The sequence below is a fragment of the Candoia aspera genome, chromosome 18, assembly GCF_035149785.1.
Source record: "Candoia aspera isolate rCanAsp1 chromosome 18, rCanAsp1.hap2, whole genome shotgun sequence".
NCBI classification, from domain to species: domain Eukaryota; kingdom Metazoa; phylum Chordata; class Lepidosauria; order Squamata; family Boidae; genus Candoia; species Candoia aspera.
In genome coordinates this window covers 4080401-4106156 of record NC_086170.1, presented here as the reverse complement: position 1 = coordinate 4106156, position 25756 = coordinate 4080401, and the positions used below count along the sequence as shown (strand labels likewise).

Here is a 25756-nt window from a genome sequence, read left to right as displayed (position 1 = left end):
TCTTCACTCAGACCAATCCTTACTTGTGGGGCTGAATGAGCTGTCAGTCAATTGTCAGGACTGGTGCCATTGTTTGGAACTAAAGCACTACCAACTAGAATGAACAACAGAAAGCTCAACCAAGATTAAGAGGCTTGGCTGCAGTCTGCCATGCTCATTTGGAAAGATGGTAGCAGATGGTTGCAAAGGAGTTGTCCACTTTTGCCAAACAAAGTCGATAACGCCCAAGCTAGCTTAGCTAACCTTGTCGTCCATCAGAGGGTGTGACAACAAAGCCAGGAAGTTTAGAGAGATGTGCAGACGAACCCTTCTTCAGGACAAAAATGCACACCTGGCTTTATTTATTTATCATATTTAAATGCCGCCCATCTCACAGAAACACGACTCTAGGCAGCGCGAAATAAAACCATGAAAAAACAGTAATTACAAAAGCACTCTAGAATTAAAGCATGAATATTACACACACACACATACACACACACACACAACCTAAAGGGCTAAGGAGAGCATTAGATGTTACACACAATGTAGCCACCCCGTTAAATCCCCATTTCCGTGAGACCCCCAAGCCTGTTGACATAACCAGGTTTTAAGGCACTTCTGGAAGGACATCAAGGATGGGGCCAGTTTCACCTCAGGGGAGATTATGTTCCGCAGGGCAGGTGCCACAGCAGAAAAGCCCTGGCTCCTGGGTCTAGACGTAGTTCCGTAGCAGATGGGACCCAGAGCATACCTCTTCTGCCAGGCCTGATGGGATGGGCAGAAGTCATTGAGAAGAGGCGGTCCCTCAAGTAACCCGGCCCCGTGCCATGAAGGGCTCTAAAGGTCAAAACCAGCACCTTGAATTGGACCCGGAAGCGAACGGGCATTGAATGCGGCTTGCAGGTGTAACATGTGCCACTCGAGGGGCACACATAACTGACTGCACTGCTGCATTTTGTACCAGCTGAAGCTTCCAGGTTCTTTTCAAGGGCAGCCCCACGTAGGGCGCATTCCAGCATTATATTATTATTACATTACATTAGTCCACCCGGGAGGTGACCAGGTCATGAGTGATTAGATATAAATATAAATATATATAGAGAGAAAGAGGGGTGATTTAACTGGCTCTCCCATTTTCCAGATCTGCTCCTGTAGCTCAGATTCTTTCAGATAATGCTGCTGGAGATGAAGGGCTCTATCATTCAGCTCTGTTGTAGTCCTTTCCCATATTTTAAAAAGGCAGGAAACAAGGGTCAGCCCCCTGGGATTATATCTAAACCACGCTCCCGCTTTATTCCAGTGATTGGGGGGGAAGTGTACTGTCCCCTCTGTTTCTGGAGATTTTCCACCAATTTCTCTCGGGCAAACACCAAGGAAAACACAGAAGTCGCTATGAAAACAGATCTGTACACATGTGTGTATATATGTGGGTGGATGAATGGTATTGGATGGGTATTGAAGAACTATAAAATAATCAGGACAAATTCCTGCCTGCCTTTTCAACTTTGCAAAATCAGGAGGTGAAGGAGAACAAGCAAACAGCAGACCAGGGAAATAAATTATTAAATTACATCTGGAAACCAAAAACGCTTCAGGTTTTTTTTTTTAATCCTCCCACTCATAAATACACACATCCCAAATAACTTACAGTCAGTTATTCATGTTTACAATTACATTCAGATCTCCGTATCAGAACGGCGGTTAGAAAAACAAAATCAAAACGAAACGGTGGAAAGAGAGAACAGAGACGAGGACAGGTTTCCTACTGAAATGATAATGCTACCTGGGCTGATTCGGAGACGTCTGCTCGTCGCTTGCTGGCAAAGCGTGAGAGGTAGCGATGCTTAGCAGGGGGAGGGCCTCCACGTTGGAAGAGGACATTGGGATGCACTAGGTGCTTGGCTTGATCTAGGACAAGTTGCCTTATGCCCCTTGCTGTCTCTGCAAAAGGTGTGTCCAGTTTCAGTTGCCATTAGCCACTGCCAAGGAGGCCAGCTATGCTACCTTGCAGATTGGCTTGTTCTACGCCTCTTGCACCCAGTTTTCTCTCCCCCCGTTCCCATCCATAGTCATTCCTTGTTCTCTGGCTCCTTTGTAGGTATCCCCACCTCAATTTTTTTGTCTTCTTATTCTTGGAGATTCCCCAAGCCTCCTGGAGACTCCCTCTTGTCCGTGGGTGGTGCCATTTTGGCTGTGTTCAGAATCAGAACGTGGAGAGCGTTAATTTCACAGAATGTCTCCACATACGTGTCCGTTGTGTAAAGGCGCAAGCAATTCAGTTGCTCTGTCTAGCTACAGGTGATGAACAGGACTGGCAGAATGGACTCCCCCCAGTATAAGGTGCTTTTTAACCCCCAGCAGTGGAGTTGATTCTCAAAGAACTTAGCAGCATATACCCAGCTCTCTCTTTTCTGTCTAAGGGAAAATCTTCCTTAATTCCAGGTTCCAAAACAGCCATGCCAAAGCTCTCCCTGCTAGAGCAACGAGATTTTGAAAACATTCTACCACCTTAGTTTGCTTGCAGAAATTCTTATTTTCCTCTAGTCTGATCTAAAAATAATAATGCTGGTGTTAGCCGTAACTGGCAAAAGTTACAACTGAAAAGTGTCCCAGGGAGGAAATAACATCCAGCCATTCTGAAGCCTTGTTATTGCCAGAAAATCACAGAAATGAAGTTGCATGCAGCTATTTTTCTTCCTTGCCTGAGGTTAAGACTATATTCGGTCTCAGAAAAAGACTAGACTAGCTTTTGACACCTGCATCGTGATAACTATTGTTTTGTACTTTTGCCTATTGACTTAGGAAATGCTGAACTTCACATTTTAAAAGAGGAACTAGACATCAGAAACACCCTGCCGTAGATTTTATGGGTCAGCTCGGATGCAAAAGTACTTTTGCTCAAATGAAGAGCGTGGTTGAGTGTTATCGCATCCTCTCACGATCCCAGAGGGGCTGTTAATGCAGACAGTACAGAACATTTCCTTGTAAATGTCTGCTTACAGGCCTCTTTTAAAAAGTGTGAGTGGTTTAACATTTAACCTGGGTACATCGGTGAAATGTCGATGGTCCGATTTATTCTGTCCAAGGGTGCCCAGCTGAATCTGGTTTTCTCAGGAGAGCCTCAGGTCAAAGCTAAGACAGATTTTTTTATAGGGAACTGGACCATCGCCAGGCCGTCTCCCACTGCCCCCGCTCACCAGAGTAGACTTCTCAAGACAACAGAGGGCGTGATTTTCAGAAGAGGCCACAGATCAGCTCAAAATAAAACTGATTATCCATAGGACAAATACTGCGACAAAAGTAACAGAATGGAGAAACATTTTCAAGTCAATCCAGGAATGCAGAGTCAACTGCCCTTAGATTGGACCGAGGCCATGGGAAACGAAGTGGGTGGGGTTTGGACCTCCATGACCTAGCTCACTGTGGAAGTCCTGTCTGTTCACTTACTGGCATCATCTGATCTGCCACAGGGCCGTCTGAAAAACCTGAAAGGGGAAAATCACAAGCTCCACCTCCTGTTGAATGCCCAGCCCCATGAGTCCTATCCTCCTGGCTTTGGCGTTTCCAAGTCTGGGGTCCGCAACGTCCTTCATAGGCTCCATTTCCTCTGCAGAGGAGCTGCCCTTTTAAAATGGCTTTGCGAATCTCTTCCCGTGCCACTAGCTCTTGGAATCTCGGTATGTCACTTGGTCTTCTTGGTGCCTGAATCCATGGAGCACCACATGTGGATACAGCTCGGGCACCTGATACTTGCTGTATTTTGAATATGGAGGGAGTCCCTCGTCGTGGACAAAACATGCATTCCCATAGCTGGCATGAGATCTCTCTGCACCTCCGTCCGCGGCCAAGCCTTCTTCGATACAGCGGTATTTCTCCAAAGTCAAGCTCACACTTGGGATCCTAGGAGGACACGACACCTTGTGCGTTCTCTTTGCTGTAAGCCGCCGGTAGAAGAAGATGAGGGATAAGATTATGACATCCACGAGGAATTCAAACATCTCAACCACTGAGAGCACAGACGACCCAAACCAGAGGCTCCACTGGCTTCCCATGTTGGACATCACCAGGGTCACCTAGACCCAAATAAAATATTAACGGTACAGTTAGTTGCCTCAAATATTTCTCTCTTCCTGGCATAGAGTACATACATAAAAGGAGAGGAATCCCCCAACTTACATTATATTCCAGAGATTCATCCCAAGAGTAGTAATCTAACTGCTCATAGAAAATATTCACCTTGGCAATATCATTTCTGAAATGGAGGAAAGCAGATGTAGTCAAACCAAGCTTCTCTAGTACACATTTTGTCCTTGGCTCTGTGTTTTGTAAAAAAAATAATAATAATCAGGCAGAAGGGGAGCCCTGTCAAAAACAGCTGGAAAAAATTCTTTCGTCCCTGGAGAATATTTACCAAACTCTCTTGTCCCTCCTGTAAAAAAGCAAACAAGCCACATGCTGTCCGCAAATCCAGTGGAGGATTTCTGCATCCGAAGAATAAGAAAAACCTGTAACTAACCTGTTGTTTGTGGTGGTGTTGTATCTGCTGTCTGCTTGCAATGCTCGGCGAATCCAGTTCTGAAATTAAAATGCAGGAACTGAAATTAAAATGTGAAAGGGTGCATAGGGAAGCAAAAACTGCCCACTCGCAGGGGACAACCGGTAGGGAGTTTAGGAAATAAGTCTGACTAATCTCTGTAACTGTGATGTGGGAAAGGTCAGAGGTGATTTTTGAAAGTCATACTCGAAGGAAGAGCATGCAATACTTCCTCCTGTTTTTCCCCACAAGAAGGCTGGATGAAGTGTCACCCAGTGAGCTCTGTGGCTGGATTACAAAACATCGTCCTCCTTGGGCAAGTGAAAAGATTTCTTTTTCTGGCTCTGTCACACGACAGTTCAATTGGCCAAGCGTCCATATTGCCATGTGCAATACTGGAGCTCCGTGGGATGAAGGGAGATGATTTCCTGGAACTCTTTCCCCACTCGGTCTTCCGCAGCCTGAATTCAGAGCCTGCAGTAGATTTCTCAGGCAAGCTTCTCTGACTTCATTCCACCAATGTCCCGCAGTTTCATAACCCCAGTAAAACCACCACCACCACCACCACCACCTATCTGGGTTGACTTTCTGTGCTTGCATTTGTGTCTGTGTGTATAGAAGAAGAATGAAACCTTCATGCCAGCAACTCATTTAATTTGCAAAAGGTTCTGATGCAGCATGCACTGAAAACCCAGGGCAGGGCTAGCAATTTATCCATCCTTTTTCTGTGTGAAGTGGGGCAAGGGGACTTTTGATATTCCAGGAGTTGCTGTCCCTGCATGAATGATGATGATGCTTATTCCAATTGGCCCATGGTGTTCCCTGTCTGTTCTCAGCCTTCCAAGGTCAGAAGGAGCACGGGCAGCCTCCAAATGCTTTCAGGAATAGCGGGATGAAGCAACACTCTGGGAGATATCCTTAACTGTTCTGTTGTCCACTGCAAGTCATTACTGCCCACTTCCCCGTTACCACCTCTTGCAAAAGAAAATCTTTGTTTTACCTCAGATTTGGCTGATGGCCACTTAGCGTATCCTGCGGAGAGCTTATACCAAGTTTCCCTGCCAACAACAGAGAGTTTGCTGTGAATGCCATGCCAATCCAGCAAGCCTGCATTCATGTTTACTCCAAAATATTTTGCAATAGTGTCAAGCCCTCCCCAAAGATTTCGGGTCACTGTGATGCTGTGCAGATGCTGAAAAACTGAACTGGTTGCAGATAAGTTTTTGTCGAACACCTGCATGCATGCTATTCATTTATTTTTCTCCTGCAAGGTCATCTCCTTTTCACTTTGCAACAGATACATTTATTTCTGAATGTGCCGTTTAGTTCATTTTCCTTGTCCTCCCACTATATCAAGAAGGCTGTCCACCTTCTTTAATGAGGCTTTTTCCAAGCATCTTGTAAGATGTTGTTCCTTTTAAACCTGAAGGGCTTGCTCATGGGATATGGGGGAAGTTACTGGTGTTGGTCAATCAGTGCCCTGCACAGCCGGTTTCTGCTGGAAGCTAGCAGAACAAGTTCCTGAGGTGCTCAGGCAGGAAAGGTGGCCCAGGGAAGGTTCATGTCTGCAGCAGCTTGGATGTCTATGTGCACCCTTGGAGGATTTGAAGCGTGGCAGGAACGAGGGGATGAGATGTCATGGGACGGACAGTGAACAGCCCAGAACAAGCTGGGGTAAACCCGCTGTCCCTCAGTCACGTGAACATTTGTCTGCTACTCACTTGCATGGCTTAGGGCACTTGTTGAAGCAGATGTGATGGTGGTCAGCCAGCTTTTTGTACAGCAAATAGAAGCAGTGACCTGGGAGGAGAGAGGAACGAGGTCAATAGAAGGCAGCTGCCACAGGTAAATTGTAGCTGGAAGTCCACCCGAGCGGGAACAGCCCAAAGGGCCTGAGCCTGGGCTTCAAGAAACCCTAGTTTCCTGCTTCCAGATGAATACAGCTGGACTGTCACTTCCTATTCACAGCTGAGCACTGCACAGTTTTCCCTTCCCGTTTCCAGTTGAATGGTGTTGGGTCAGGCTGCTGTCCAAATGCTAAACAGGAATGGGCCTTTAGGCTGCCTTATCTTTAAACGAGAATTTGAAAAGACAGATGACTGAAGAGGCAACTGTCCTCCAGCAGCCCTAAGGACAAAGCAAAGATTACCCCCCCCTTTTTTTTTCTCAAGCAGGAAGCCCATACCAATTTCTCAGTGGACGCATCAGCCCTTCGAGATAGTCCGGGCAAGAAACCGAAACCGTTGAGTACTGACGCTGCGATCTTTACTGCAAGGTTACAGTAATAGAACCTTGCAAGTCTGAAAGCGCCTCTCCCCTCCCATGACTTTACTTTCCAGAGAACGAGGGAGGGTCCCTTCTGGGATGCTTCCTCCACCCCGATTCCTGCTGTGGGCTCAGCTGCCTCTTAACCGACCGTTGCCCTGGCTGCGGCTCTTCCTCCTGTCTCCCAAGGCCATTCCCACAGCCCATTACAGAAGGGGGCCATAATGGCAAAATTAAAAAAAAATCAAAAAGTAAACATCCTCCCTGGACAAGCTGTACCTCAGAAAAACAAAGGAGGGTACCGAAGCTCTTAGAATATATAGCTTGGGGACTACATATGGCGCTGTCCAGCTGAGACCCGAGCACAAAGAAGAGGCAGCTCCTGGAGTTTCAAAATGGTGGCAGAGGGCAATATGTGGCTCAGAGTGGGAGGCTGCCCATTCCCCACCCCCACCCCAACAGGGACTGCCTCTCTCTAAAGGGCAGCGAAGCAAGACACACCGCCAGCTCGGAGAGAAGAGGTGAACAGCCAGATCAATTTCTCTGCCAGCCTTGACTCCTTACCCCAGGCAGGATGTTTATTGTAGTTGCAGTACTCGGCTCCAGAAGGCAGTGGGTAAAAATAATATCCGCAGCCACAACTTTCAATCATCTGATGCTGGAAGCAGGAGTGCAAACAGGCCTGCAAGATGGTGAAATGGGGATGTTGGTGGGAGAGCAGAACAACATAAGAGGGATTTTCCTGATGCACTGAACTTGGAACTTCAGACCCACTGGATTACCTGAGAAGCATGGGTTAAGAGGAGCGGTGAGGGCTAGATATAACCAAGGAGCACAGAAGATTGTACGGCTGTGGGAGTGAGCAGGGAAAAGATCTGAGCTGATGTAGACAATAGGACAAGATGCTGGGCTTGAACTTCACACCTGGATTGCAGCTGGCTTCATAGCCCATGCACTGGGAGGGCTGGACCTGGACATTGCTTGAATGGGAGACCACAGGGAAATGCAAAGCTTGTGGGCTACACCAGGAAGTCAACAAAACGTCCTGGAAGAAGGCAAGGGCACATCCATACTGGTGCCAAGGAATGCACATAAACTTGTCTGTGAAGGTACCACTGACAAGCTCGACTTGTAAATCTTTCCTTTAAATAGCCCAAATGCTGAGCATAAAAGGAGAGAGAGGGTGAATCAAGTAGGGGTTTGATGTGGGGTCTGCCGACACGGAGATTCTCTCAGCAGGAGAACCCATTGTCCAACAAGGCTGAGACTCAAGGCAGATGAAAATACTGTATTTTGGAGCAATATAAATGAACTTGCTACCCCTCTGTATATTTATTTTATTTATTTGGAAATTTTTAAGATATACTATATATTTACATAGCATACTGGTGGTTGCCAACTGGGAAGACTTGAAAAGAGGGACTAGGCAAATTTATGGAGAAGATCAATAGCTTGTAATGACTACATATTGCCTCTACTATTGGAAACTGTAAACTAATCAATATCAGTTCCTAAGGAATTCAGTGACTAGAAGGATGCAATGATCTCTGGCCTTTCCAAAGGCATCTTTGGAAAATGCAAAATTCTGGGCTTCTTTTCTTGGTCATATCCTTGGCCAGGATCAGTGTTATCAACCGAGATGGGACAGGATTTAAAGGTGGGAAACGAACCAATAAACTGGGATCACACCCTCTTTGCTTCCTCCATACCTGTAGCGTATAAGTGCTGTTGTAGATTAGCTTGATGTTGACATCCTCCCCGTTATTGGTACATACGCTGTAATTCCCACCTAAGCGTGATACCTCATCCTAGGCCATTGGAAGGGGGGAAAAAAAAGGCATTTTATTGCAGAGTTGGAATATCTTGAAACCCAGCTCCCAGTGCTTAGTACTTTCTGGACTAAGCTGAAATACTTTCCCTGTGTGCATAGCTGGGATATGGGAACATGCTTTATTCACTTGTCTTGACTGGTTGTGGGGGTGGGTATATAAGAGAACAGTTAACTGCACTTGTGGCTTTGGGGTACTTCAGAGTGAATTCTGATCTGTAAAACCACTGGTAGAAATCTACCAACCTGCATTGGACGAGTGTGATAGATTACAGTCGACAACCTTCAGTGAATCACAACATATACATACATATATATATATAGAGAGAGAGAGAGAGAATTGAGAGAAAACCCATACGCACACACACACACAACCTGTATATATATGTATAGGGGGGGGAAGAGAGAAGCGGGGTGCATGGGGAGCCACACCAGCTGCCCTATAGACCTGAGAATCTCCCTGCCAGCACTTCCTGTCCTCGAAAATGCCCTCTGGGAGACTGGTGGGCCCACCTGTTTGATTCCAATGGTGCTTTCAACCCCAGGTCTGATATCAAAACCTTCATGCTCCAAAAAGGGTGTTTGGTTGTGCCTGTGAATCATGATCTTCACGCCTGCTGTGGTGGACAGCAAAGGGATGTGGTCTTTCTGCTCCACTTTGAGAATAAGGGATAGGCCTGTGTTGGGAAGCAGGAGGTAGGGAAGGAGAAACAGAAAGACATTTTAAAACTGGGATTCAGCAAAAGAGGGCAGGGCTTGTTTTCACTGTGCTCAGATTGTGCTTCAGGTGAGGAGGCCGACTAGAAATAAATCTTCCCTGCACATGGCTTGTCTCTGATGTTGTGATTAACAAGTATGGGAGCAACACTGGTTGTGTGGGTTGTGTTTCGCTTGTGAATTATTCACCGTGACGCTATGGCCTCCCATGTGAATAGATGAGGGAGTATCTGCCTTGAGGAATGTGTAATGGTCTATCTGCATGTGCTTCTGTGTTCTCCTGTACAGATCAAGAAAGTTCACAGATCTCAGATAGATTAGGGATGCGGGGAAATGGTTCAGTTTAGATTTAGGGTGAATTTATATAATTTGTACCATCCACACATTTACATGGACTAAAATGTTCTTCATACTTCATACTTTTCCGAATTCCGAATGTATTTCTCTGACCAGCTCCACCTCCAAATCAAAATGGCAGACCTCCAAGCTGAGGTTTTGGGCCCCCTAAATTCTGAGCTTGTATTTTGGCCATGCACAGAACTAATGGTGACATTAGATTGTGCAGACGACCACCCCTCCTCCTCGCTTTTAACTTTTCCATTTTAGTTTCTCTGAAGCTGCCTCTCTTTTCAATGTGGCTGGTGTTATTAACAAGTACATCTTTTATTGTTCTATGCTCGTTTAGGATTGTGTGCTCTATTTTTTTTTTTTTTGCCTTTTTCTAAAAAATACGTATATTCTCATGAGTTCGACTCTGTATCTTCTGTCAATCTGCAACAATAACACAGTGCTGTTTTTCTAGGGCTTCTGAAAACAGCAGAAGCTCTGAAAGGCTCACGGAGATTTGACGCCTGATTTGCACCGAGATGGAAAAGCTCTGTGACTCACCCTATTCTTTTTCTTCAGGTCTCTTTAGAGTAACACATTAGTTCTAAAAACAGTGTTAGCATCTCATAAACCTGCTGTCCGCCTGCTTGATTTCTTTTTAAACACATCCTGCATCTAATTGCTGCATTGCTTAGAGCAACTTATATCCAGCGCTGTGTTCTCCAAATAGCCGCCCAGTTCTGTAGCAGTCTTTTCGTTCTATCGGCCCTTCCCTCCAAATCCTTTGTCACTGTCTCTCTCGCTCTGTTCCTTACGGCTAAGGTGACATGAGGCCATGGGATTCAGCTTCTCCACATTTACTCTTCCCTTTATTAAAATCGGTCTTCAAAACTACCGCTCGCTCTATCTCTGGGGAAAACACAAAGGTGCCCGTGGGACGCCTGTCTTTTCCTCCTAAAGGCCAGCAGTTGTGGGAATGGTTTCAACCCAGCTAGAAAAAGTCTGCTTTTTTCTGCCAGAAAGTTGAGCATCATGCCTGGATTTAAATAGGAAAGATCGCCTTCCCCCAGAATTCAGTCCTAAACTGAATTTATCCACTCCTAGTGGTAGCCCTGCCTGGCTCAGAAGTTAAGGAGATTTGGGTCTGGTTAGAGTGTGGATGGGAGACTATCAGGCAATCCTAGAAGTGTGAGTTGCCCTGGGAAGGTGGAGAAATATCTCAGCGCAGGTGATTGTAAACCATTTCCATAATAACTCTGCATCAATGAGTTCATTACGTCAAGTTTTGCTTGATTTGAAGGAAACACATCTTTAATTTTTTTTGGGGGGGGGGAAATTAGCTGACATCAATCCATGAGTCTCCTCTTGCCTCTAAGAGTGAAAAAACCTAAAGAGGGTATCCTGTTTTCCACAGTGGCCGATCAAAGCCTGCAAGCAGGAAGCGGAAGGGGACAGCAGCTCCCAACCACTGGCATTTCAGGAGTGTACACGGTCTAGTTCTCCAAGATTTGGGTCGATTTGCTTTTTCGATCTGTACGTACCGTAAACAATTCCTGGCTTGAAAGCTTTCCAGAACTTATCCGTTCCCTTCTTGTTAAGAGTGAAGCAGCTTCCGTAGACAGGGTGATGAAAATGTTCATGTTCGCTGTTGTGAAAAGACACCAGAGAAGGAGGAAAGAAGGATGAAAATATCAGGATGTCCCCAGAATAAATTCGAACGGATATAAGCAATTTCTGGGCATTTCAAAATGGTGGTTTTGGAAAGGTTTTTACATTTCGTTCGTTTTGGTTGTGATAAATGTTATAAAGAGCCTTCTTCATAGAAGGCGGCCTCACCTCATATATTCCCTGCAACAACCACCCATTGGTAGGCTGGACTAGGAAGGCAGTTGGCTCCAGGTCACCCAATGAGCTCCATAATCAAATGGGCAGTTAAAGTGGGCTCTCTGGTCCCAACCCAACACTTTAACTAATACAGTGGCTTCTCTAGGATGCTTTCTGAGAGATTTAAAAATATTTCTATATAGCAACATGGTTAAATTTAAATGAAATCTTGTCTGTATGGTACAGACTGTATGGAGGCGTTGCGTAGCCTGTTCTATTTACACCTGCTCTGCGGAGTGAGTAAAGTTCATGACTGGCAATTCCTTAGAATATCCAGTCATTTGTGAATTGCTTAAGATTGGTCTGGATAATGCCAAATGTGTGCTCAGCTGTTACTGGACACAGTGTGATGTTTGCAGTTTGTTCCTTTGTGTCTCATTTCAAAACAGATTGGGCAGAGGTTGCTGTTTCCTGCTTTGGCTCCACCAGAAGGGGAGGGGGAAAAAAAAAATGGCAAAGGTGATCCTGTGTACCGTACAGGCAAGATAAGGCAGGATAGAGAAATGAAAAAGAACCACATGTGAGTTCTACGGTCAAAAGTCACTGTCGGTGGTGTATTTAAGCCAAGTGTAACCAAAGGGCTGGCACAAACTGAAAGGTTTTCCGGACGTTCAAATGCCGATAGGCGAAAGGTCTCAGGAATATTGGCGGATAGTATGCTAATAATGATGCTGTTTGCATCATCAAATTGTGCCTTCTTAAGCTGCAAGGGCTCAGATGTCATTAATCTGGAAGGTGTAGAAATAGAGCTAGCTAACCTACGTTAGGTCAAATTCTTGCTGAGCACGAGAGATGCACGCATTTCAGGGTTTGTAGATAGAATGCAAAAGTCTTGGGTGCAGTCCTTGGGGTGGGGTGGGGGGGACTTCCAAAAGTTGTTACCACACTCTCATTTTTTATTTGCCATAGTGCACGTGTTTATTTATCCAAATAATAAATCCCTGGCAATTCCAGGCTGGTGTGCAGTGAGGAAAACTTGGGACTCAGATGGCAATCCACATCAGTAAGACAGGGCGGCTAGACCTGAAGCACAGACGTTTTCTGGGTCGAAGGCCGCATGTGGGTTGTGAGTGGCGTGGTGGCCTTGGCCACATTCCAAGAAGGAACAGGTGGCACCAGGGGAAAGACAAACCTGGGTTGCATCAATGCTTCTACTGATTTAAAGGGACATGAAGTTCACTGGATTACGCTCCAAGCGGGCAGCTAAGCGTTTCCCCTTTCTGTCAGGTTAAACATTAAAATTTGGTATTTGTAGGTATCTCAAACAAATAGAGAAGATGGAGAAGAAAGCGACAAGGGGAAACCCAAACCAGCCAATTTGTCCAGCCCTTTGTGGGTTGTTCCAACAATACACACTGAAGCCGGTCGCTTGCTTGCACAATCGGACTAGCTTTGGCCTGGGTGGCTTCGCAATATGGCCAAAGGGGTGTCAAAGGTAGAAAACATACCTTTTGCCCTTCTTCCTGGTCCAGCTCAGTTGCGAAGCATCTGCAATGTCCCCAGGACAGTGTTCTGGGCAAGTGTCAGGAGAAGTTATCTAACCAGGTAGGGGCAGGTTAGCACTGGTTTTATCAGCTTGTTCTTGACACAGTGCTTCTACGGAAGGCTAATAATGTGAGCTGGACAGGACTGGGCGGCACCCGGAATAGCTTCAGCCTTTACAGGGAGCAAATGGGGTTTGGAGCGACACCAGGGATTTCTCCCCTTTGATGTCCTGAATTTTTTCCTGGAGGAGAAAGCTGTCCACGCCCTGCTGTGGAACTTAAGAAACTAACTAGGTGCCTATGAAATTGGGGATTTAAATAGGTGGGGTGCCCTTGACAGATGGGGTCAGAAGGGAAGGCACAAAGGGATCCCGCAGTTCTTCTTTCGAGAATAATCCGTTTAATTATCTGTGCTTGTTTCCAAAGCCGAACTGGCACGTTGGGAAACTTTCATCGTTCACTTTGTTTTGCTTTCATTTCCCGATTTCTTCTCCTCCATGCTACTGATACTCAGATATGGCCAAGGAGCACCTGGACTTGTGAAACCTGTATCTATGATTGTATCAAAGTCCTTTCAAATGATGTTTTATGGTGTCAGTCAAAATGTTGGGTGGGGGAAGCAATTCTGTACTGGGAAGGCGAGAATCCAGGGCAAAACAGCCCCCACAGCAGATGCAGAAGTTGATTACCTTGTCCGGCACGGCTCCCCATCGTACTGGCAAGAATAGATCAAGTTTCTCATGTGATCGTCTCCTTGGGACACTTTGATAATGGATGGCATCTGTGACATGATATTCATGTAGTGGAAACGGTACCACTCCTGGACAGCGTCCACTCCAGAAATGTAGACCTTATTGTAGCAGTTTCCACCAGTTGCGTTGCACTTGGGAATGAAAAGAAGTGGAGGAGGAAAAAAGATGCTCAGATTCTAAGAAACTGTAATACAAGGTTTTGATAGATGTCACCGACAGAGAGCAGAAAAGCAGCTTTCTTGGGCATTGTTTCCTACAATAGAAACCCATAAATAGGACATGAGGAGTAGTGGGTTATCTGTCCCTCTGAACCTTGATCGTTCTGGTCTAGCATTCCTCCCTTCTTGTAGACATTACTTTCTATGCCCAGGAGAGAAGAGGGGGCAGAATCCAGCCTTTCAAGGCAGGCTTCCGTTGAGAGCCTCTCTGTTTTTCCCCCTTTAAATGACCTTGGCGTTAGCAGTACCTCCCAGCTATTTCTGCAAGCACAATGCGACGATGTTAACACTGCTGCCGCCAATATGATGTTGCGGTTAGATTCATATGTGTATATTGACCACATATCCCCACATAAGTCTTGAACTTGTACGTCAAGGTACTACGCGATCTTCTCATTGTGTCGATATCTCAGGGAAGTTCTGAGCAACATTTCTCGAGTTCCCCGAGCTATTCTTAATTGCCAGGCTTGTTGCTGGCATTTAACAATAGCACATTCCTTAAGCCCATGATTATTATTTATTTTATTTGTACTGTACAGAAGAAGGGAGGATATTGTGGGACAGGCAAGAACTGAGCTGGGGGAAGTGCCTTGTACTGGACTGAGTCATGATTTTAAAAAAGCTCCCTCCTTCATTATTATTATTTTATATTAATAAAAGCTTGCTTCGCCTCCTCCAGATTCGATGGCCTAGGGTTTCTATCACCCGCAGCCAACACGGCCTTTAACTGGATGATTGATAACAGAAGCTGTCACCCGAGTTGTGAAGGCTGTTTTAGAATCACTGAACTTAGAATCTTAAGGAAGATAGCAAGGTTATTGGGGAAAAATTCCTTCTCTTTTCCAGATTTTATTTTCCAGATCAAGGTACTGTGACTACTGAATATGCTAAGTTCTCACTGATCTATTGTTCAGAGGGTGCCCCCCCCCCCGCAAGTCTACTTTGAAAATCCTTCAAATGCCCCAGGTCATGCTACTCCAAGAAACATCTGTTTCTCATTGGCTCTGACCCACCAATATGCACTCTCCCTAAATTTGATGCAAATGGTCGACAAAGGAAGGTGCTACAATTAGCCACCCAGGGACTGTTCTGCTTACCAGCCGAAAGCCCACTTTTCCACTTCTATCCAGCTTCACTAGGGCGATGTTGTGATCCAGCTGAAACTTGGAGCCATTGACTTTGCCAGGACTTTCACCTGAAAGGTCTTCCAGACTGACACTGACATCTTCTAGAACGCTCTTAGGAATGTGGAACTGATATAACCGATATAAGCTTTCTCTGGCCAGATTATCCAGTTTAGCTATATCTTGACTGACTGGGCTGATCCTGGGAAGATGGTAGACATGACGAAGGATTATGAGAGCCAGTGCAAAACCTCCAAGACCTTGTTTGGGAGGAAATATTATCCTTTTCCTCATAACACTATGTTGGGTTATGCTAATCATTTCATTAATTATATCTGGTTAATTTCCAGGAACCTTTGCACTCACTGTCAACAGTCTTCAAAGACATCAGCAAGAATTAAAATCAGTTCATCTGTGTAGAGCCATAACACTGGCCTGATTACTCTCTGGCCCCTGATTGGCTGTGACACCCATATAGCTCGTTTCATTCATCCATCCATTCATTCATTCATTCAATTTACAAGCTGACTCAGTTGTCCAAGTGACAAAGTGATGTACAATATATAAAGAATAAAACAAGCAGAAAACAGTAATAGCAACAACAATATAGATTACTAAATCAGAGAAGGAAACACCAAGACCTAAGGAATGACATCCTTGGAACAACAGTAGTGAAAAGGTGCAGGAAATGATTAATATTGTAAGGAGTTTTTTGGGAGTAGGGGAATTACTTCTGTCCAATTTCCCAAAACTCAGAGGGGGGGGGGGAGTCGGAGAAACTTACCGATAAGGATTCAAACTGCAAACTGTGATGGCAGGGAACATCTTTGGTTGTGAATGAACAGACATCGACATGATGACAGGGTAGGCCCAGTACTGGTTGAAGATCAGTGCAAACTGCCAATACAGCATAGCAAAGCTGGCTAAGAAGAGCAGGGCCCAGAAGGCCGTCTTCATCTTATTGCGGCTTGAGCAGACCAGGCGAATGGTGCCATGAATTGTGGTGTTTAGACAGAAGAACTCAAACAGGTCCCTGAAAGAGCTGTAAAATTCAATCAGGGCAGCGTCTTCCTCCTTTGCTTCGGCCTCCACCTCTTTCGGCACATCTTCCTCCATTTCGTAAACCTGGAACGGGAGTTTGGAATTCTGAATTAGGGCAACCCAAAGGCTTTGTAATCCTCCTCTGATTCCTTTCTCTTTTATTCCCCTCCAAGTTTGAGAATTCCCAAGCAGTACGGCCGATACGATTAGTCCAGTGCCTGAGCTCTTTCTTGATGCCTGGAATAAACTCCTTGTTCTTCCAAACCCCGAACAGGTCTCCAGGCCCAATACTTGCCCAGGGAAAGGAGTGAGGAATTTAAATCACAGGATACAACTTACAAGAGTATTGTTCTATTCCCCAGATTTCAACATTCGCTGGTTACGTGAGTCAGTACTACATATAAGTGGCAGTGTTCCATGGGTGGGCTCATTGGGTTTTTTGGATTTTGAAAGACTTGTGAAATCTACCAAGGGAAGAGCAGCAGTCTTAAGGTGCAGCTCTTTCTTCACCCTGGGAACCTATGCTAAATCTAACCAGGCAAGGTTTTTAAATTATCAGTTTAATACAACTTTCTTGAAAGCAGTGACATCCGAGCTATGAGGAACATACACCTGTTTCTGAGAAGTCCTAATGAGAACAAAAGTAAAAGAGAAAAAAAAACCCACACAGAACCCAGCAACCCAGGGCAAAAATACAAGTCTTTACAAGACCGTGCTCTCTGCTAGTTGCATCTGAAGACTGCCAAACGCTTATTGGATATTCCGCCACGCAGAAGCGAGCAACGATATTCACATGGGCAGAAAGCTCAAGTTGTTTGCAGAGCTGTAGCCCAGAATCTTTTCAGGGCTTTCTGCAAAAAATGTTCCACTTCAGGCAAGTTTGGGAGTTTCAGACTTGTATGACCTAGGCTTTTCAGGGGATTGTTCTATAAAAAGCGGAGAAGCAGAGATTCCATGGCTCCAAAGGATTGGAAAAAAAGAAAAGGGAGAGGTGCTAGAGAAGGGAAATGAAAGCGCCCAGCACTCAGATGAAGAACCGCATCTCTGTGTCTGCAGAAACTGTATTTTCAGATATCTGAATGGCTGTTACTGAATCATTCTAATTTCGATTTGCACTTATCCTTCCTTCTGCGCTGACTGCCGGCAAAGCAAAACGGAAAGACAAAAAGGTGGTTCTGGATTTTGTGAGCAAGCAGAATTACAGTGAATTCCTTGAAGAGAAAGTCGCCGAGATAAAATAAACAGTCAATATATTTGTCTTAGTGTGCTGAGCAATATGGCACAGAGTCGAGGTTGTGTCTGACAGGGTCCTTCTGCCTGAGAAATACTTCAAACCACAGAGAAGTGACTTGAATCTGCACAGAATTTGCATCCTAATTCCAACCTCAGATTCCAACAGGAAAAAAGAGTGCTTTTGCTATAATCCAGTCAGAGCACTTATCTAAGAATATATGCCAGTGTATACAGTGGGTCTACTCAGAAATCAAAATAGGCATGCTTCTGCTTTATTCACGTCCTCTAAGTCACATTCACCTTTTCGGGGTTAAGAATTTAGTCATAAAATTCAAAATTCTGCTGCCTTTAACATCTGTACAAAACCCCATCTCTGCCCTAAACCTGGAAATGCTCTGTTGATTTCTACCTCTTTTCTGTCTGTTGATCATCTGACTTCTGAAGCCATTTACATTTCTGGTTTTTTCTCAGCTGGAAGCAGGTTCAAGCTGGATTCCAGACAGAGAAGAAAAGGAGTTGTACAATAGCTAAATGATGCAAGCGACTGAGCTGTAGCGATGTCATCATCAGGTAAAAAACCAAACACTTGTTATTATCTGTCCTAATGATAACATTATGACAAGGACGAGGAGTCATTGAATCATCTTCGCATTTCCAACATCATGTTGTAGAAATTACAGTGATTCAAGCCAGATCCAGCATTCATTATCTAACCCTGCAACTTCTGATGTAATGAAATACGGTTTGAGGATGTGTACCACGGTGTGTTCCGCCCACCGAAATTCACTAGTTAACAGGAAAAGCCCCTGATATTGTTTCACCTGTTTCTACCTTTTGGGGAGCTCATAAACGTCCAGCCCATCCTCCAGGTGAAATTGAAGCATCGCTAACGGACGATTTGACGTATAAGTCTAAATTGCACATGCTTACAGTATATTCTGGTATTACTAGGTATATCTGGGTTAATCCCTTTCTCTCTCAGCGCAATCCAACTCCAGGGCTGTTGTTCCTGGGGAAAGGAGGGAGGAGGTAAAACTATGCAAGCCACCTTGGGCGATGCCGTAAGAGTGCAGAGATGGGAAATGCTGAAGATAATCTCAGAGGAAGAAAAAAGAAGCTTGCACTTAAGACCGGGGAGGAGGTCTGCGGTTCTACGGCCGGACCCTTGCCTTCGGGGCACTAGATCCTGGGTTCCAGTTCTGGCTTCACTGTTTAAAGGCAGAGGAGAGGAGCGTTCTGTGGGGAAGGACCTGTCCCTGCTGCCTCGTGACCTCAATAAGTAGGATCTAGAGCAGCAATTTGTGAAACTGAAACCCTTACGTGCAGCTTCCGGTCTGTTCATCCTCACTGCCTGTGCTACAGGAAGCCCGGATAGGGCAACAAGGAGTGTTTTATGGGCATTCTGAACAAGTAAGTTCACCTAAGCAAATAGGTTCACAAGTGTTTTTACTAGGCAATTTGGTTCCCTCTCCATTAGATGTTGGAAAGGTGTCCACAGCTGGGAAAGGGGACAGCCATCTTCCTTTGGGTCATGTTCTTGACAGGGAACCTTCATGGCTGCTTTAATTCACTCTTCTTCAGCTCTCTTCTTCAATTTTAGAAATCTAAAATGGAGTGAGTTAGTTGGTAGCTCCGTATTGTCTTAATATGTAGTTTTAGTATGGGGTGTTCTGTGGATTCACCAATAACGAGCCACTTTTCTTTTGATAATCTATTTATTTACTTATTTATTAAATTTATACGCTGCCCATCTCACTGTATAAGTGACTCTAGGTGGGTTTTTTTTAAATCAGACATTGCCTCATCATGAGGACTGGCTGCTTGCTTCTATTTTGGCTCCTTTGATGGCTGTCTTTGAAGACACTAATTATTCTGTTTTCAGTCTTAAAATAATTAAAATACTTACATATTAAAATAATAATTAAAATAATCTAGTATTTCAGTGCTTTCACATAGATAAGTTTTCTCCCCTAATTCTAGAAAACAAAAATGGGTAAGACTTCTAGAACATTTTATTAACAGGCAACGGTTTTCATGCTGAAATATATTTTATTTTTATGCATACCCATATATACAATACGTCTTTCAGCTGACCATGAAATAATTTCAAGATTAAATTTTGACTTATTTACTGATGACCCTTCCATCCACATATTTTGTTTTTGTTTTTGTACACTTCTTTAACACTGCTGTGCAGATAAGGAAGAAACCAAAATTATTTAACAAAAAAAGAAGGAAATCAACTATTTGCTAACGAGACTCCAGCTGCTCCAGAGGCTGCATTATTTCTTCTTTTTTACATAGAGTGTGCTCCTTTGTGGGGCAGCAGGATACCCATCAGTTCAGACCGACTGATGGAGTTGTCATTGCTAATTTAGAAAGGTTTAAAAAAACACTGCATGGCCATGCGCTTAGGAACCAGGCAACACAATCCACGCGCATTTACTCAGAAGTGCCTGCTGCTACAGGAAGTGTGCTTGCCAAACTCAGCAGTGGCTGGTGTGGAACTCCATTTGCGACCTGCTTGCTAAACCTCACTGGCCTGAAACAGAGAGACACACGTCCAAGGACCAGAAGAAACGTTAGTCCGGAAGTATGTGTCTCTCCCTTCAGTGCAGCCTGCTCCCTCCCTTGCTCCCGTGTCTTCATAGACAGCCATCAAAGGAGCCAAAACAGGAGCAAGCGGCTGGTCCTCATGATGAGGCAGTGTCTGATGAAAACGGGAGCGTTTGGTTATGTGATTGAAAAGTCTGTACTTGAATGGAGGGAACTGATTCTCCCCAACCAAATCTGACGGGCTTCAGCGCCCATTATCCCCATCTGGTGCTGCTACGGACGATGGGAATCGAAATACAACGCTGTATTTGGAGGACTTAAGACTAGCAAGGGAAAGTGTACATACAGGAGCCTCTTGGGACTACGTCTGACTGAACTGAATCCACTGTAATTTTAAGGAGACACAGAGAGGAGTTGCCACGGCATTCTAACCCTGCATTATGAAAACCCTTCGTCTTCTCCCCTTCCACAAGCCCTGGTAGTTGCTTGATTTGATATGCCCAAATCTGTCTCCCGACCAGTCCACATAAGGATAAATCCGTGTCTCGAGCTTTGCCTGCACTGATCATCGCTGCACTATTGCACCAATCATTGAGACTAATACCTGCAGCCGTATTAACGTCGCTGTGCCCACCTGCCCGATCCCCTCCAAGTTTCAGATGCCTCTCATGTTTTGGGAGGAGCAGCTGGGCACGAGCAGATGCGGGGCCTCAGATCTAAGCATCAATATCTGGGGTCCTGAAGAATGAAGAACTCAGAGAACGGCCTTGAGTGCCCAATCATTTGTGTCAGCGTGAAAAAGCTTCGCCGGGGGATCCTCCTTTGAGGCAGACCCGGTTTTTTCTCACTGAAGACGCTGGGACTTTTTTTTTGCTCCGGGGTGGCTTAGAGGAATTTGCATCTGGACCAGCCTAGTAATCCCCTGGCCTGCAGACTGCAGTTGAAATGTGGATCACTCTGTCCAGGTCTCCAGACTCTCCCCAGACCACACCCCTCCAGAAGCTTTGCCTTCTCCCTGAATCTACTCAGTTACGATATCATTTGCTGTGTCTGCTCTCCCCTAACTAGAAAGCCAAGAGGAGGAAGACTGCCCAGATTAGAGAAAAGAGTACCTAAATACCAACGCTCTTTTGTTTTTCATTGCAGAAATAAAACTGGCATCTGTTACACGGTCGTTGTTTACATGGTCACTCCGAAAGCTGCATGGGGATCATGTTATTTTCAAACAATGCAAGGTTAGTGCTGGGGGGGGGGGGTTGTTCTAATGTGGTGGGGAAAATGCAGACAACTTGCTTGTGGAAGGATCCATTCATCCATTCCAGGCCTCCTGATGAACAGCTCACTCAGCCTCCCCTGGGACTATCCTTGGTTGTAGCCGACAGTGCAAAAAAATGTATCACACGCATCCTGAAGCCAGGGACGCTACACTACCACGAAGACAGGTCCCACTCAAGGATATAGCCATTATGGTCGCATTTATATTTTTAGACTGTAACTTGGGTCTAGATGTTTTTATTGCCATTTTTATTGTACGCCGCCCAGAGTCTGCCGTTGGGGGAGATGGGTGGTGATATAAATTCAAATAAATAAATAAATAAATAAGTCAGTCACGAACTTGCTTCAGGCAGCAAGGGCAGTGCCAGGCAATAGATGCAGAGGAAAGAGATGAGAGCAAAATACCTGTCCTGTGTGTACCCGCGCGGTATCTTTGCTGTCCCTAGGATTCTGCTGAGCAGTTTGGCAGAGCTGTGCGAAGGCAGCTCCTGACTGTGCTGGAGGCAGCTGGCAAAGTATTAGAATGGGATCCCGAAAGAGTGCCTTTATAACCACAGATAAGGCATAGGAGCTGTCCAGCCTCCCTATGCAAATCGGGGCCGTTGAGTCATCTCCCCAAGGGGACAGAGCTTCTCAGCTCCGGTCGATCAGTTGGGCTTCCTTGCCTTTTCAAGGGAATCAGACCAGAAAAGCCAGTTAAGAAAAAACTATACATTTCACTTCACTGGAATGCTGATGGTTTTGCTTTGTTTGGAATGGAGGGACGCTTAGGAGGGCTTTTTTGATGCAGTTTTGGCAGTATCTTGCTCCCTTTCAGAACCACTCGCTCCTGGGGTCCAAATTCAAAGATACACTTGGAAAGTCCAGGTCCCCTCAGGAATCTGGATGTTTCTTCTGGCTTCTTAGAAGCTCTTGGACTTTAGGTTGATGCCAAGTCACTTACTGCATCCTCTGCAGTCCAAAGTCGGTCTCCTCCTGGGGCTGGAGGAACTGTTCTAGTATCAGAGAGGACACAGTCAGAAATATAGTCAGAAATCGTTGCCTGGTTTGGGATGCTTCCAGACCTCTGCTCTACTGCCCCTTGTGGTGATCTAAAGAGGTGCAGATTGAGGAAGTCCCGGGGCTGGCATGTCTTTCGGGGTGACGGCACACAACCAATGTAGGCTGACTGGGTAGGGGTAGAACAGCTTCAGCTCCGACCAAGGGCACCCCAAACTTTCAAAATGCTAGATGTAGCATTAGTGAAGGATTCCTTCCTATACTCACTTGTACACAAGAGTTCACGCTGTTAGCAAAACCTGAATGTCTAATGCATCTACAACTTAGGCAGCTTTTGGTCCCTTTACCCTATTTCCTCCCCCTCTCTCATGGGTGTATATACCAATGTCTAAGCGGGCAGTGAAAACACACTGCAAAAAGGGATGGTAATCCATATCCTTGTGTCAGCTGTGTTTCTTGTGTGAGAGTTTAAGCAACACCCAGGAATAGGGATGTAAGTACAGGAAAACCTGTAAAACAGTCTGGCAATGGGTCTTCCAAAGTCAATGGAAGGCTCTTAGGCACACTTACGCATACTTTATTTTCTTGAGATCGCGAGAGCCAGAAACGTATTTGTTAAAAGGTGAAACTGAAATGTCTCAGGCTCTGGATGTGATAGGCATATTGCTGATCAGGGGACGGACCTGGATCCAAAGGCGTAATCTTAAACATTTCACAGCACCTATCCTGCAGTTCCACTGTTTCCCTGGGCCATTTGCCCAACCTCTTCTGCCTTTTCGGTAGGAACTGCTTTTTGCAGATAAGAAGGAATCACCATTTCATACTTCCTCCTTTGTTGAACTGTCAGGTGAGGATTAGGAAACCTGGATAGGGTGGCACTTCAGCAACGCTGTCTGCTTAAACAACAGATTTACTGAACAGTCCAACTGAGCGGAGTTTCCTGAAAAGGAGCATTAAAAATATAGACCTTTGTCAGGAGTCCAGCTTCATAACTGTTGACAAAGGAGTTGCAAAATTCTCTTGACCGGCTGAACCTCTTGCAATGGAACCTTTTTCAAACTCAGTCCCACTTGGAAGGCATAATCTCAACCTGAGATGTGACTAAGGCACAGTTAGGTCATTCCTCATCAAGCAAAAGCACTGCAAACTTTGCAATGCGTGAGAAATTTCTTCCATGTAAAATCTTTATACCCATTGACCTGATTTAGAGCCACAGAAATGGTAGGCGAAGGAAAACGGTGCAACTGGCACATTTCGGAACAGGGTGAGAGAAACTGCAACTCGCTGAATTAACATACAATGCATGTATTTATTTATAAGATATGAATATGGCAAGACATGCAGGCAAAAATGCACAACTAGACAAATATACATCAAAATGTCTAGCCTTGTGGGTGAGGGTGAGGAACTGCTTGTCCAAAACTACAAATACGAAACGAGTGCCCATGAGACGTAGCAGCAGTTCGGCTTCTTAGTGTGAGTCAGAGGAATTCATAAAACGATGCGGAAATGGAGCTGAACTGGGCTTGGCATCGAACAACTGAGAAACTAGTGAAATTTAGAGATACATGAACTGCTGGCAGGCACCTAAACCGTTTTTGCAAGAGGGCAACTAAACTTTTTAAGGTAAACACAGCATCTGTGATAAAAGAGGAGCTGCAAAATGTTGCAGTGTGGAATGTTGCCGTTCAGGATTCCAGCCCCCCCATTTTACCCCCCCCCCCATTTCCACTCCCAGAAACCACTTGAGTCAGTCTGCGTATACTCTGTTCTCTCCAAGCTGCTTGGGGAGTTCCTCCCACCCCCAAATGTTTGGTGCTTTTGCTACACTTGGGGCCCCACTTCCCTCTTGGGTGCGGTGGTGTTCTTTTGGCTAGAAAAGGAACAGCACTGCCTGAGCATTGGAAATAGAAGGAACAAGGCTGTCTGAAGCGGGAATTTCCTCCTGCATCTTGTGACTTTGACAACTAGGTGCATACCACGATCCTATGTAGTCCACCATATCTTGGGATCTCCCCCACAGCATAGGAAGTGGCCTTGTAACATGAATTCTGTGTCCTCACTGCCCTCTCACCTGCGCATCATAGGAAAGATCCAGCTTGTATGTCATGCTTTATGGTTCAGAGCTGGTTATACCAAGAGTGCAATGGCTGGATCAGTTACTTCATCTCTAGGTCCAAAACACATTATCTCCCACTCGTGCACTGACTAATTTTTCCTTTGATGTAACAAGTGCCCCTTTGCCCCATGAGCAATGCTAATTTTTCCCTTTGTGTAACCTATTATTGCTACTCATCCCTTATACAAGGCTAAGACTGATTCCACTTTTTAGAAAAAAGACACAAAACCTTCCCTAACCTGGTGGTATCCCTGTTCCAATCATCTGCGGACCAAACAAAATCTTCCAGCCTAAGATGTAATCTCAAAACCCTGACTTAACAAAGAAATTGGGGAAGTTACACTACTCTGAATTCAAGCATGCTATCTCCAGGGAAAAGAAAACTCTCAGCATAACGTTTTGATACCAAGATTTTCTCCTTACAGAGACTAAAAGGCAAGGGGAGTCATTCGATTTTCATGAATTTACAGATGAACTAATTTGGCCACTTTGGATCAAAGCCCTGTTTAAACTTCAGCTTTCCATCAGCTCTTTTGGACTCAACCCTGAGTCCCAAAGCATTAAAAATTACACCATTATTTTAAAGAAATCCACTTAGACATGTCCTTGAGTGTGAACTTTTACATGGGCATTTAAAAGCACAATTCACAGGTTTATGCTTGAATTGCTTCCTATCCTCAGTCGGGTGGTTTTATTTCTTGGTGAAGAGACCTACCTTCTTAACAGTTCACAGGAAGTTTCCACCTAATCTCCCCCTGGATAAATGTACATCTCTTTTAATTGATTCCAAATGTGAAATAGTTCAGTTGCTGGGATTCTTCTGTTTCCACTCCTTTCTTGCTGAAGTGAACTCTGAAAGAATTTTCTTGGAAAAGAATCACTTTTGGTTTTAGGCAGTTACAAAGAGCCTGACGCTCCTTATAAAAAGCTCAGCCCTTTCCTTTGGCCAAAAACAAGCAGCACCATTAGCTTTTTCAGCACTCACAGGCTTACACAAAGGCAATTCACTTTCCCCTTGGGAATTATTTCACTTGCGTTCTTCGTGCTGGAAATTATCTCCTGATGGGTATTTATTCAATTCCTTGATTAATCTGGACTTAGAATCTCCTGCCTTGTTCCAGGCAGAAGCTTCTCCAGAGGCCTTCCAGGGCCCTCTTGTTATGCATTGCATCGATGTGTACTCAGTCCCCTCCTAAAACTTGCAATGGCCACGACTCCTCTTTTCCAGACATCACAAGTTTTGCCCCACCAAGGTGACTTCTAAGGATCCAGCCACAATCCTGCCACAAAATTGATGTCTTTCAATTTCAGCTTCACATCCTCAGTAGTCACATAACACATTTAAGGCAGCTCCTGAATCAGCCCTATATCTGGGTTCGCAGAATACCCTAAAGAAGGAACTTACTGGATGACCCAGG

The 25756-nt window shown here is 45.0% G+C and overlaps 1 protein-coding gene across 1 annotated transcript; it reads right to left on the bottom strand.

The window, feature by feature from the left end:
- Nucleotides 1-3641: 3641 nt before the first annotated feature.
- Nucleotides 3642-16231, bottom strand: SCNN1D (sodium channel epithelial 1 subunit delta). Its single transcript, XM_063317659.1, has 12 exons — nt 15900-16231; nt 15089-15317; nt 13711-13904; nt 11195-11298; nt 9123-9286; nt 8491-8589; nt 7346-7463; nt 6238-6316; nt 5517-5574; nt 4499-4557; nt 4159-4234; nt 3642-4055 (listed from the first exon to the last, which is right to left on the bottom strand). Exons 1-12 carry the CDS (start codon nt 16229-16231, stop codon nt 3642-3644), a joined length of 1926 nt encoding a protein of 641 aa, XP_063173729.1.
- Nucleotides 16232-25756: the final 9525 nt, after the last annotated feature.